Source organism: Lipophrys pholis (genome assembly GCF_963383615.2).
Source record: "Lipophrys pholis genome assembly, chromosome: 6".
Classification (NCBI taxonomy): Eukaryota; Metazoa; Chordata; class Actinopteri; order Blenniiformes; family Blenniidae; genus Lipophrys; species Lipophrys pholis.
In genome coordinates this window covers 32,006,024-32,017,665 of record NC_137629.1, presented here as the reverse complement: position 1 = coordinate 32,017,665, position 11,642 = coordinate 32,006,024, and the positions used below count along the sequence as shown (strand labels likewise).

At 43.0% G+C, this 11,642-nt stretch overlaps 1 protein-coding gene across 2 annotated transcripts in view; it reads right to left on the bottom strand.

Annotated features, from left to right (window-relative positions):
- Positions 1-278: 278 nt before the first annotated feature.
- The window catches only part of rab28 (RAB28, member RAS oncogene family), a 36,710-nt gene continuing 25,346 nt past the window's right edge, over positions 279-11,642 (bottom strand). The window contains exons 5-8 of one of the 2 annotated variants that reach the window (XM_080465056.1): positions 3,922-4,025; positions 3,744-3,821; positions 1,280-1,381; positions 378-477 (exon numbers count right to left, since the gene is read on the bottom strand). In XM_080465056.1, the coding sequence (XP_080321182.1) occupies positions 1,286-1,381; positions 3,744-3,821; positions 3,922-4,025 (278 nt within the window). In that variant the 3' untranslated portion in view covers positions 378-477; positions 1,280-1,285. Of the gene's footprint in view, positions 478-1,279; positions 1,382-3,743; positions 3,822-3,921; positions 4,026-11,642 lie in introns of both variants that reach the window. The other variant, XM_080465057.1, reaches the window with a different exon arrangement.

Below are 11,642 nucleotides of genomic sequence, written 5' to 3'. Positions count from 1 at the left end.
GTGTGTGTGTGTGTGTGTGGGGGGGGGGGGGGGGGTATTTTGCAGGGGAAACTCCCCATAAACAGACGCATCACTCTCTTGTAAAGAATGCCTGCTGCTGTTGTTTATTAAAATATTTTTAAAAAGTTAGGGTCAGATTTTAACACAGAGCCCCTGGAGGTGGTGCATGGTATTGCAGTGTGAGCGATCTATTTTCCTGACCGGTTACTGTGCCGTGTGTGTGTGTGTGTGTGTGTGTGTGTGTGTGTGTGTGTGTGTGTGTGTGTGTGTGTGTGTGTGTGTGTGTGTGTGTGTATTTTCACATCAGAAATCGGAGGGACGTATTGTGTATTATCCCCGTCGCCATAGAAACAGGTGTGTGTTTTCATTGCGTGTTGGAGGAGATCACTGGACCACACACATGGAGCTGCGAGGAGGATTGACCGTCCGGGCCACCGTATCCTGACTGTAGTTGACGATGTCCGCCTTCACCACGCGCTGAAAAAGGTGACACAGACACAGGAAGGACAATAAACTCACTGGAAAAGGAAGTAGAGTCACTATCATCCACATAAGGACTAAGGTAAAATTTGAAAAAGCAAAAAACTCATCAAAGCTAATAACACAGGTAACGTTAAGACCGAGGGAAAAAATGGTTTGTTTTTTAAAGTAACAGGAACTTTGAGTTTTTGTTTAAGTAAAAGTGTAGATACATAAATCAAAAGAAATATATAAGACAAGAAGTTATAATTTTTTTTTTTTTACTTAACACATTTCTGAACTGAGAAACAATCAAACATTCACTCTGAATAACAACAAATCTTGATTTTAAGATCTAAAGATCTAAAATCTAAAGTTGAATAAACTCAAATGTGAAGAATACGGTAGAACTTTTTCTTTCATTTAAAACACGTTGAAGTCGAGCAGAATTCTTGCCTAATATTCCTAATCTATGTTGAGCGAAGTCCCAACACTCACATGAATCATCTTTAAGATAACACACCGTTCTTTTTTTAATTTTCTGTGCTGGAGGAGGAGGAGAAGGATAAAGTGGTTTAGACCATGGATGGATGGCTGGAGGACAGAGGACTCAATACGTTTACGCTCCCAATTGGAGACACTTTGCAGAAACGCCACTCGGTCGACTTCCCCAGACTTTCTTTAACACGTGTTGAAATAAAGATTCCAACCGGTCCGCAGGGCGTCGAATATCACTTCTATACATTTTCTGATTACATCTACAACTACGACGCCACAGTTTCTGTGGTCTAACACGGTTTACTGGACGATGGAGACCTACTTGGAGCTACTGAAGCGAACATATTTTGCTCTGCTGGGTGTTCTCTTGTCTAAAGGGGCCTTCGTCCTGAGGGTAGTTCACCAGCTCAGCCTTCACAATCCTCTGAGCAGGTTCAGCGGGTGACGTGAGGAAAGAAAGGAGAAGACAGAGAAAGGGACAGAGGTATGGAAAAGAATGGCATGGGGTTAAAAGTTAGGAAAGAAAAAGATAAGACCATGAATGAGAAATAATGAAATGTAGGAAACAAAAATCGGTGAAATCAGGTTCGCCAGGATCTTGGATCAATCCAAAACCTTTGGACTCATTTCAGATATCGAAATTAAATGCAAAAATAAATAATAATGATGTCCGACCAGTCGGCCCTGGCCAGTCCTGGTGGGCCCTGGTCAGTCCTGGTGGGCCCTGGTCAGTCCTGGTGGGCCCTGGTGGGCCCCAGCCGGCCCTGGTCAGTCCTGGTGGGCCCTGGTGGGCCATGGCCGGGCCCCAACCGGCCCTGGTGGGCCCTAGTGGGCCCTGGTCAGTCCTGGTGGGCCCTAGTGGGCCCTGGTCAGTCCTGGTGGGCCATGGCCGGGCCCTGGTTAACAAGCTGCTCTGGTCTGGTGTCAGTCATGGAGGGCTGTGTGGCCGGGCTATCTGATCCAGCAGACAGAGGAACCATGACGGAGAGAGCTGCCAGGCAGATATAATACTGTTGGAGGTCGTGACCCTCGTGTTCGGCTCTCTAAACCTGACAGCCGATAATGAGGCTTCGCTCAGCCGAAGGCCCTGACCTGCTGGAGGCCTCAGCTCCAGATCCACGGCATGAAGTCAGCGCCTCGCTCAGTCACATCAATACTTTCAACCTTTACTGTCATTCATATATACACAGCGGTGTACAGCGGTGCAGGTTAAGACTAATTATATTCATATAATGTAAAGTGTCCACACAAATTCACTGAAATGACTTCAGTAAAAACAAACAGTTCACAGTTTGAGCTTATTACAGATCAGTATTTATTTTTCTGCTGGTTTCAGGCTGTTTTTTTAAAAAAAGAAAAAATAACAGCTCAAATCAGTGGAGATCATGTGATTTAGAGGATAAATTTGACATAAACTCAGTTGACACGCAGAACATGACTAAAACAGAAGGGGTGGAATTGACAAATTACAGTTACTTACATTACTGTGGCACTTTTTTTGGTAAAGTCACTTCTCCTGACATTTAATTTCACTTCTACTTTTGAATTGATGTTCAAACCTTTTGATCTGAACATTTGTAATCAATAAATTGATCCCTGTTAAGGAGCCTGCATTATATCTGTGTATATATATATATATAACATTGTTCACTTTTTAGATTGTTTGTATGAGAAATGCTCTTTGAACGTAGATATTTCATACAAGTTGAATAAAGTTTAATAAATTTTTTGATTAAAGAAGAAAATGTTGGTATTTTTTTACAAGTTCTGAAAGTATTTATCACTTTTCTCAAACTAATGCCAGCTTTTCCTGCAATGACTTCTTTTTGTTAAGTTAAACCTGTTGGTTGGTTGAAGGCGTCACACAATCAATTAAACCCCAAACATTCACTATAATTCAGTGGATTCTCAGTTTTCTTCCTCAGTGTTTTGCTCTGTGCTTCTTCTGTGACCTGCCTCATGAAGCACAAACGGGACGCAGCCACCCGTTGCCTTTTTGACCCGGATTAAGACACTTTGCTTTGCTGACAGAACTACCATGGGAGGACCGTACCAACCCAGGAGACGGACAGCTTCATTAGCCTGTGGACATTTTTAGTGTCGATGATGGGAGAAGGGCTTGAGAATTTGGCCAGTCTTTCCCCTCCGTGCTCTCCCTTCTCTGGGGGTCTTGACCTCTCTGTAGCCCCCTGGCTCATCAACCCACTGCCCAGCCAGTGTGGCTCCAGCCGCTCATATCAGGCCGAGGATTAATGCCTCTGGGGGAGGTGACCTTGTAAATCCTACAGCTGCCACCACTGGACACCTTGGTTTGGCTCGCAAGCGGAGATCCTGTTTTGTCCGAAACGGTGGGAGATAAACCAAATAAATCAGAAAACCAATCCCCCCCCCCCCGCCGCCGCCGCCCCGACCACTGCCTGCCTTTAACCCCTGACTTCACGCATCAATGCGGTCAACATGGGTCTATTTACAGATGGGCGATGTCAGTGGCAGGTATACCATCACGAGAAGCAGACGTAACAAACTCCTGTTTACGCAACAAGAAGTCCTTTACAGTGTGTGGTGACCCCCGTGACCTAACACACTCCCGATGACCTCTTGAGGAATCACGGCGAGCAAGAGGAAGCTGAAAAGACCAGATTCTTCTCACCCGTTCCGCCAGAAAGAAGCCAATTTCATTTAGCGGAACGCAGGAAACAGGAGTGAGGCGGGCGGAATGAAGTGAGTCTGAAAGAGTTTCGTCTGATGAAATTTGAGAGAAAGACTTTGACGCCGTTATGACTCACCTGGGACTGTTCAATCTCTGCTTTGTTTAGCTTCACACCCAGAATCTCTGCGGCCACTTTCTGAAAACAGAGGTACACCTGGAGAACGACAGCAAGAAACACGGGACGAGAAAATATCACCAGAGCTTCACGGCATTTTCTTCTTTGATCGTGACGTATCGAATTAGCGGGTACGAACCGAATCTCCCGTCTTGGCCGACACAAACTGGCTGATGAGGCCGTTCTCCTGGCAGAAGCGCTGGTGTTTGTCAGCCTTCACTGTCCTCATGTGCTCCATGTCGACTGTGGACAAAACGCAGCATGACGTGAGAAAACTTGGGAGAAGATAGATGGACAGATCCACACGGCGGTTGTACAGCACTCTGCCGGGGTCAACTCTTACATTTCAGAACATAAACAGAAAAGATAGCTGTTTACGCTCCGGTTAAGATGGAAGTGGTCTGTCTAGTGTTCACGGCCGGTGCACGTAACGGCACGTGAAAACAAAGCATAACTCAATTGTTATGTTGCTTTCAAACGCAGCTGCAGAGGCCACTGATTGTCATATCCACTGGGCTCGCGGGAGGAAATGATAAATTCGGTAGCCCGGAGCCTCCGTTGCCAGCTGCTATCAAAGGTGGATGCGACACATTGTGGAGTGTAAAACTAGTACAGCTGCAGCCTGAAGCGCTGGACCTCTGTTTGACCTGAAACACACAAACCAGCCCGGCTGTGGAGAAATGCTTGGGAAACAATACCTGAACGAGCGAAGACTTGAGGCTACACTCGCAGTGAGAGTGTGGATGGAGAAAACAGTTTTGACTTATGAGAGCGGTGGGTCATTAAGGTGGGCACAAGGGCCCGGGACCCTGGATCTGTCACCTGCCTGCTGATTTACCGCCAGCGCACAATGACGCAACCTGCCTTTTTAGCTATTGTGGAGACGTCTCTGTGCAGCGGAGTCCTGTGCAGTGATACCGGCTGCTGCCTTGCTTCTCTCCCTCCTCACTATGGGGTCATGCCGGGGTCGGCGAGGAAGGTCACCCGGGGGTCTTCTCGCTGAAAGCAATAGCTCGGTTCTTTATTTCTGGCTTTGTGCGGGAAGGTGGCCACGCCCGGTATCTGGTGCATACGTGTCTATGTAAGCTGGAGGAGGTCAGGCTACTGTACGGTGTTGCATTTCCCTCGTCCCCCCGAGTTTTAGGCTTTGTGTGAGGTTTCATTGAAGTTGTCAAGGATTTACCCTGTTCTCATGCCCCTTAGTGTGAGAGAGCGAGAGAGAGAGCGAGAGAGAGAGAGAGAGAGAGAGAGGGGTGGAGATAATACCAGAAGCAGAGAGAGAGAGAAAGAGACTGATACATAGAGGAGGAAATGTAAACACTGCACTAGAACGCTATTATTAATATCTCCAACATATGAGGCTTTACTCAAAAAATGCTCAAGGACTGAATAAAAAAAATCTTTTTTGGCCAAAACGCATTGAACCATCATCATAAGCGACATATAAACACAAACCTTTCTGCTGGAGGGCAGAAACTTTTACAGCTTCTCAGTGTCCCGGGCAGACTGTCATGTCTCTGCCTGTACATAAACAGAGCTGTCTCGTAGGCGTCAGCAGGTTATTAATTCCCGTCATTAACAGCGGAGGGACCCAGCATGCGACTAGGAGTAAACACTGGTAATCCTTTGGATCCTGCACACTTGAGGAAAGGTTGTCAATCATGAGTCACAGTAAGATTAACCAACATTAACAGAGTCGCACAGACGAATTTTCTTTACAGAAAGGGGGGAAAAAGCCGAGGCGTGAGAGAAAAGAACCTGGTTTTTTGCATGTTCTCTCTGCGCATGCAGTGGGGGTGGAGCGTTTGGGATCTGCTGGTTTGAATCACACAGCTGGCGGGTTACCAGCCTTAACCCACAAGCTTCCTGAGTGCTGCTGTGGCAGCCCACCGCTCCCAATAAGTACAGTTAAGGTTAAGGAGAAAGTAGACCTTCTTTCTTTTTCTTCTCTACAGTTTCCGCTCATGAGCATTAATACTGATAGAACAAGCTACTTAAAAATCCTGTTTGGCAGTGGCAGACAAAAAGTCCTCATAGGTGCGATCAACATACTCTGTTCTGCTGCTCATCCCACAAATGCATTCTCATTTCATATGTGGCACCATTTAGAAGGCATGTTTACAACCAAGAAATAATCTACCAAAGAAAAACTCCCTTCTTGTAGTTTACATCACTGTTCACTGTACTTCTTCTACTCTTTGTACACGAGTCTATGATAAATATTCCAAATTGTCTTTTTGGAATAATTTTAGTTACAAAAGAACCATAAAAAGCAGACAGTTGTTATCGAACAGCAGGTTTTCTCATTGACGCCACGCAGGGTCGGTGAAGGGCAAAGACATTGTAAAGGCCTCCCCAAACAATAAGACGCTAACCGGTTATTTAAATTATTATTTTTGCACACACACACACACAAAAAAAAAACTTAATCTAAATGCAAATTGCAGCTGAGCAAACTTAAAGATAAGATCTGATTGAAAGCATTCCTGAACAGATTTGTATTGTATATGGGAGCAGGACAAATCCTCAGTTCTGCTCGTGGTACAGTTAATGGTTCTGGAGGAGCTAAGTAACTCCTTTTAATCACAAACTTGTACTGTAGGTGGGCCCACTTTCTCACACAAAGGCATTTTTCAGCATGTGGCATCTGTCCGTGTAAACCCAATACGAGACTAATCCCACAGTTTTAGTGTTTCGCTCCATTTTTCTCCCTAATGTATCCATTTCTACTTATCAGGTCAAAACAATCTTTCTCCAATGATCTGGTTTCGCTCCGTTCCTGTCAAACTGTACATCAGCCTCACAACCCACGAGGAAGTGACTGCAAACACGAAATAAACTGTTTAGGCCTCTGGGCGCAGGGAGATAGCGGAGTGGATCATCACTCGTCCAGAGCGATGGCCCTCCCTCGCTCCGGTCACCCGCCGTGTTTATTTAAAAGGTCTGCCTGTCATTGCTGTGAATTACAAGACAACAGCGCGAGATTAATATCTGGTGGATAAATTAGGCTTTTACCGTAAATAATTGGTTTGTCATTGCGGTGACCTATTAGACAGGGGAACACACAAAGCAAACGAGAAGAAAATATGGATGTTTCTCTCCCAAAAAGCTGGCGTCTACGTGAAAAGTCAGCTTCGCTCCTTCGTGGAAAGAATCCTCTCACTGGCAGAGCCGATGATCCTGAAACCAGACAGACTTGGAGAGGGTTTTTATGTTACTTCAAAACTTCAAATTAGTGAGGAGGCCGGATTTTCTTTAAATGGCACTGCCTGAGAGAGTGCCTTTAAACCAGAATGTCAGTTTTTAAATCATCCTTCGGGAGACTTCCAGTAAATAAAACTTATAAACTGGAATGATATTAATCATAAAATGACATTATTGGTCTACAGAACCTCAGGAGGACAGAAGCAGAGCTGTTCTTGTCATTGTAACCAGTTCAGCTGAATTAAATAAATGTGAGAGCAGTGCAACGCCGCCACACAGGAAATTAAGACCACCCTGAGTAATAAACCCACACACACATAGGGAGAACATGCAAACTCCACATAAGACAGCCTCCAAACCAAGAACTGGATTGTTCTCCATGTCAGGTGCAGTTCAGCCACCAGGTACTTTAAATAAACCAATACATGCATTTACCTGGAGCTTTTATTTTTCTTAGGTCAGCTCAGCTCTTGGATTCATAAACATGGGACTGAGAAATGTTAGCGACTCAACGACTTGAGTAAACTATGATTCAGTGACTTGTAAACAGCTGAACTTGATTAACAAGTCTTGGGTTTGTCGAAATAAGTAGAACGCCATCTTCTATACAACTGATCCAAGTTCACCAGGGATCGATTGGCCCCAGCTGACTCATCATATCCAGACGGGGGATAGAAAGCGGGTTATGCAGCGTAAGTTAACCCTGACATGAGGGAAACTCTGAGTTATTCGTTCCAGAAAGAGAACTCCGTTAAACTCCGAGTCGGTCACCACGGTAACCGACTGAACTGAACCGGCTCGCTGGCAGGTTTTATAGAAGAAACCCTGAGTTTCTACCAGGACTCCTCCTGAAGCAGCCACCAGATGATGAAGAACATTCTCCGTCCACACACCAGCAACCTCACACACCGCCGACCTGCGCTCATGTCACCTCACATTTTACGCACGACATTCCGTTTTTGTTTCTTTACAAATGGTTCTTTTCTTTATAATGGTGTGTAGAGCGGGTCGACAAGTCACCCTGGCACTGGAACAAATGTTTGGGGAGGTAATATAAATAAAAAAATTGTACGTTCGTGCATGCGCATGTAGTAATTTTAGTATTTTATTGAGTGTTGATATACACATCGTCATATTTTAAATGACTCGCCTCTAATAAAAATGTGTGAACATTGTGTTAAGCTACTCAGTAGAATAATAGAAGAGAGGATGAATTCAAACAACATCTTGTTAGGGGTTTTAATTACTTCCTGAAGTTGCTACTGACTGAATCTTTTTTTTTATTTAATAGCCTATGTCAATTTAAATACTAAAATTAAAATCAAAGTGAAGTGCAATCATAGCATATATTCCTTTTCGTGCTGAATTATGTTTTTATATTTCATTTTGAGCTGCTTCCAAGTCGCCTTCCATCTAAATGAAATTCAGCGTTTACACCTATTTATCTTTTCTGTCTCAGATAGTGACTCAGGAGTGTCTCTATTTCCACGGAGACGGACTCGGAGCATTTCGGAAAAGTTCCACCATGGGATCCGTTTAAAAAAAAACTTAACAGAATCTTCCGTTTTCAGTGGAAATCATTGTGTGAGAGATGCCCTTCATGGATAACGAAAACCAAAACCTGATCCGGTGCTGTTGTAATCCTCGGTGGGCTTTTTAAATCCTGGCTGTGATAACAGAGACGCTTGCTGGGGACCAATTGGAACAGTTTATCCAGCGAGCGCCAGCCGGAGAATGAGCTTGACATGACATAGTTAATTGCTGGCAGCCTCATTTTAATCCAGCTGGTGCGTTGGAGGTGTGTGTGTGTGTGTGTGTGTGTGTGTGTGTGTGTGTGTGTGTGTGTCAGTAATGGCGGGGTGTGTGTTGCCAGAGACTCGAGGCTCTGAGGGGTCACAGCCCATTAAGTGAAAGTTACAGGGTTGAGGCTAATCAAGCCCAGGGGAGGACCTATCACTTCCAGAATGACCTCACACTCTGCCTTTAAGACCCTTTAAGAGGTCTCTGCCCAAGTTTCCCCACAGTGGCGAGATCACGAATCCCTTCTGATGGCACCGTGGGGGCGAGGATCATTGAACCCAGTCCACATGAAATGACTTACAACTGTCTGGGCAAATTGTTCACCACGCACCACTAAGTTTAAAAACATCCCAGAGCTATTCTGCAGCGCCGACTTTTACCAGGGCTGTGTGAGCTTCAAGTGGTACTTTAGAATGACAACAAGTTTATCTTTACATCTTGAGCTTTTTGAGTATCCTAACAAACATTCTCATGGTTTTTTTTCCCATAATTGTTTACACATATTCATCTTTATTTATCATGGAATGTAACCATCCATCCATCCATCCAGCTAACTAGTACACCACCATGTGACTCTACAGATGTTACCATGTTACATAAAAATAAACAAATCGACTCAATCCTAAGAACAGCAGTTCATCTCCAGATCCATGTTTCATGTCTTTGAGTGAGATCGATACTACGTGCTACCACTTTGACTGACAGCCACTATCATTGGTGTGTGTGTGTGTGTGTGTGTGTGTGTGCGTGCGTGCGTGCGTGCGTGCGTGCGTGCGTGCGTGCGTACTATGACTGAATGCTTTTAAGTGCTAAGGTGGTAACGTGTTATACAACTGCTCTTTGTGTACATTACTATTTTACTTAACTCATTCGTAATTTAAAGATCTTCTAAAGGTCATTATTTCAGATCAGATATACAATCTGTCACTAAGGCTCAATCAAATTGGAAAATCTTTTATTGGTTTAAAATATTGCTGTATTTTATTTATTTTTTTTTATAATTGAATCCAGAGCTCTTTGTGATTTTTGATAGATACACTTAAAACATTTAAAAGGCGGTTAAAGCGCACCACTTTTGAAAAATATGGAGCTCAGGAAGGACGAGATTAAAAGCAACTGTTCCCTCAGAGGACAGTTTATGTTTGGTATCTCGGGAATGGAAAGAAAAAATGCAAATTTTTGTTGTTGTTTTAGTTCTGTTCCACCATTTGAAGAAGCTTTACGTATATTATGTACAGGGTTCAACAAAATAAGTTAAACTTCAGCTTAATCCCTTCGGTCTTCCTCTGTTTGTTTGGTTTTTTTCCTTTGTTGCTGCACTTTGTTTGCATTTGGTTGAACGAATAAACTACTAGTACTACTACTACTATGTTGGAATGATGTTTTTCCATAGGTTTTTTTTTTTTTTCCCAGAAAAACTGCCTCCAGTTGACTGTGTCATATTTGGTGCTATATAAATAAAATTGAATTAAGTTAACAAGGTCTCAGAACCTTTGCACGCTGCAGAAACAGCGTCCTTTAACTCTTAAACAGCTGTTAGTATACATGGCACCAGTCTGGGAGAGCCGCTGAATGTTTTTATTCTCTGATAATGTATCGAGAGGATTAATTGAAAGTGGCATTTTATTTACCTATAAACTTTCTCCTACAACTTATAAGGAGCCCTGGAGCAGTTTTAAAAAGTCAGTAAAACTATAATAAATCATTCTTGCTTGCTGTCTGATTGAATTAGGCGCAGATTTACCTCATACAGCGCAAGTGGCTAATAAAACAAATTGACTGGAGGAATTTAAGCATTTAAGTTATTGGGTCCAACTGGTTTGCATGAGTCAGAAAGGCCTCATAAAAACTGAGGGCTTTGAAATATGAATGGTGTGATAACTCTGTACCTGTAATACATGCAGCATAACGTGAATGCAAACAGTGCCTCAGTGCCTACTGATCCTCATTAAAGGGGGTAGATGTGGCAGAGTTTATCATAAAATATCTCAGAGCAATTTTTGTAGCATTTTTAGTAGAATAGGGTCTAAAAGCAAAGCTTTCGCACTGAAGGAGCCATTTTCCCCTGGTGTCCTAAACAATATTTACATATGAAAATGAAGACGTGTCCAAATATAGGAATTTTGAGGGGTAAAACTTTATGAGCAACAAATAATATCAACAGCTGTTTGAACATTTGAAGCTGATTGGATCTTTGAACAGACATGAAAATGTGTTTAAAAGGTTCTGCTTCTGTATGATTTGTAGAATTACTGCAAATGGCGACCAAGCATTGATTTTAACGTCTCGTATTTTGACACAAACAGTGTTTTCCTTGGAAAAGCTTCCCCGACCTCCAGTTAGTGAAAGAGCTCACCTGATGTGACGCAGTATTTAATCGTAGTCCCCAAAACACAATACACACAGTGCAGGTTTAGAAACCTTTCTTTGCACAAAACCCATATAGTACTGAATGAGATGTATCGGCAAACGTCTATAACCTCGTAAAGAAACGAAGTGAGAAATATTTTATAAGACATTTCAATCTGTATTTTGGCCTCAAATAAAGAAATATGTGCAATTTGGAACAGCTTTACACTTTTCCTACAGATTTAATGATGAATAAATTGAACAATTGTGCCACTTGGTTAAATGTCTGCTGTACAGAATAAATCTGACTTTATTAAGAGAAAATTTAGTGGAATGGCAAAAAAAAGAGTAATGCAATGAATCAAACAATAACTTTAAAGTAAAAAAAAAAAAAAAAAAAAAGATCTATTTTGAAAGCAAAAGCACCTCAAACTAATAATTATTGAAATTTAATTCCAGCAATTATAGTTGCAGGATTCTCCTGCAGTGTCACGGCGACCTCAGACA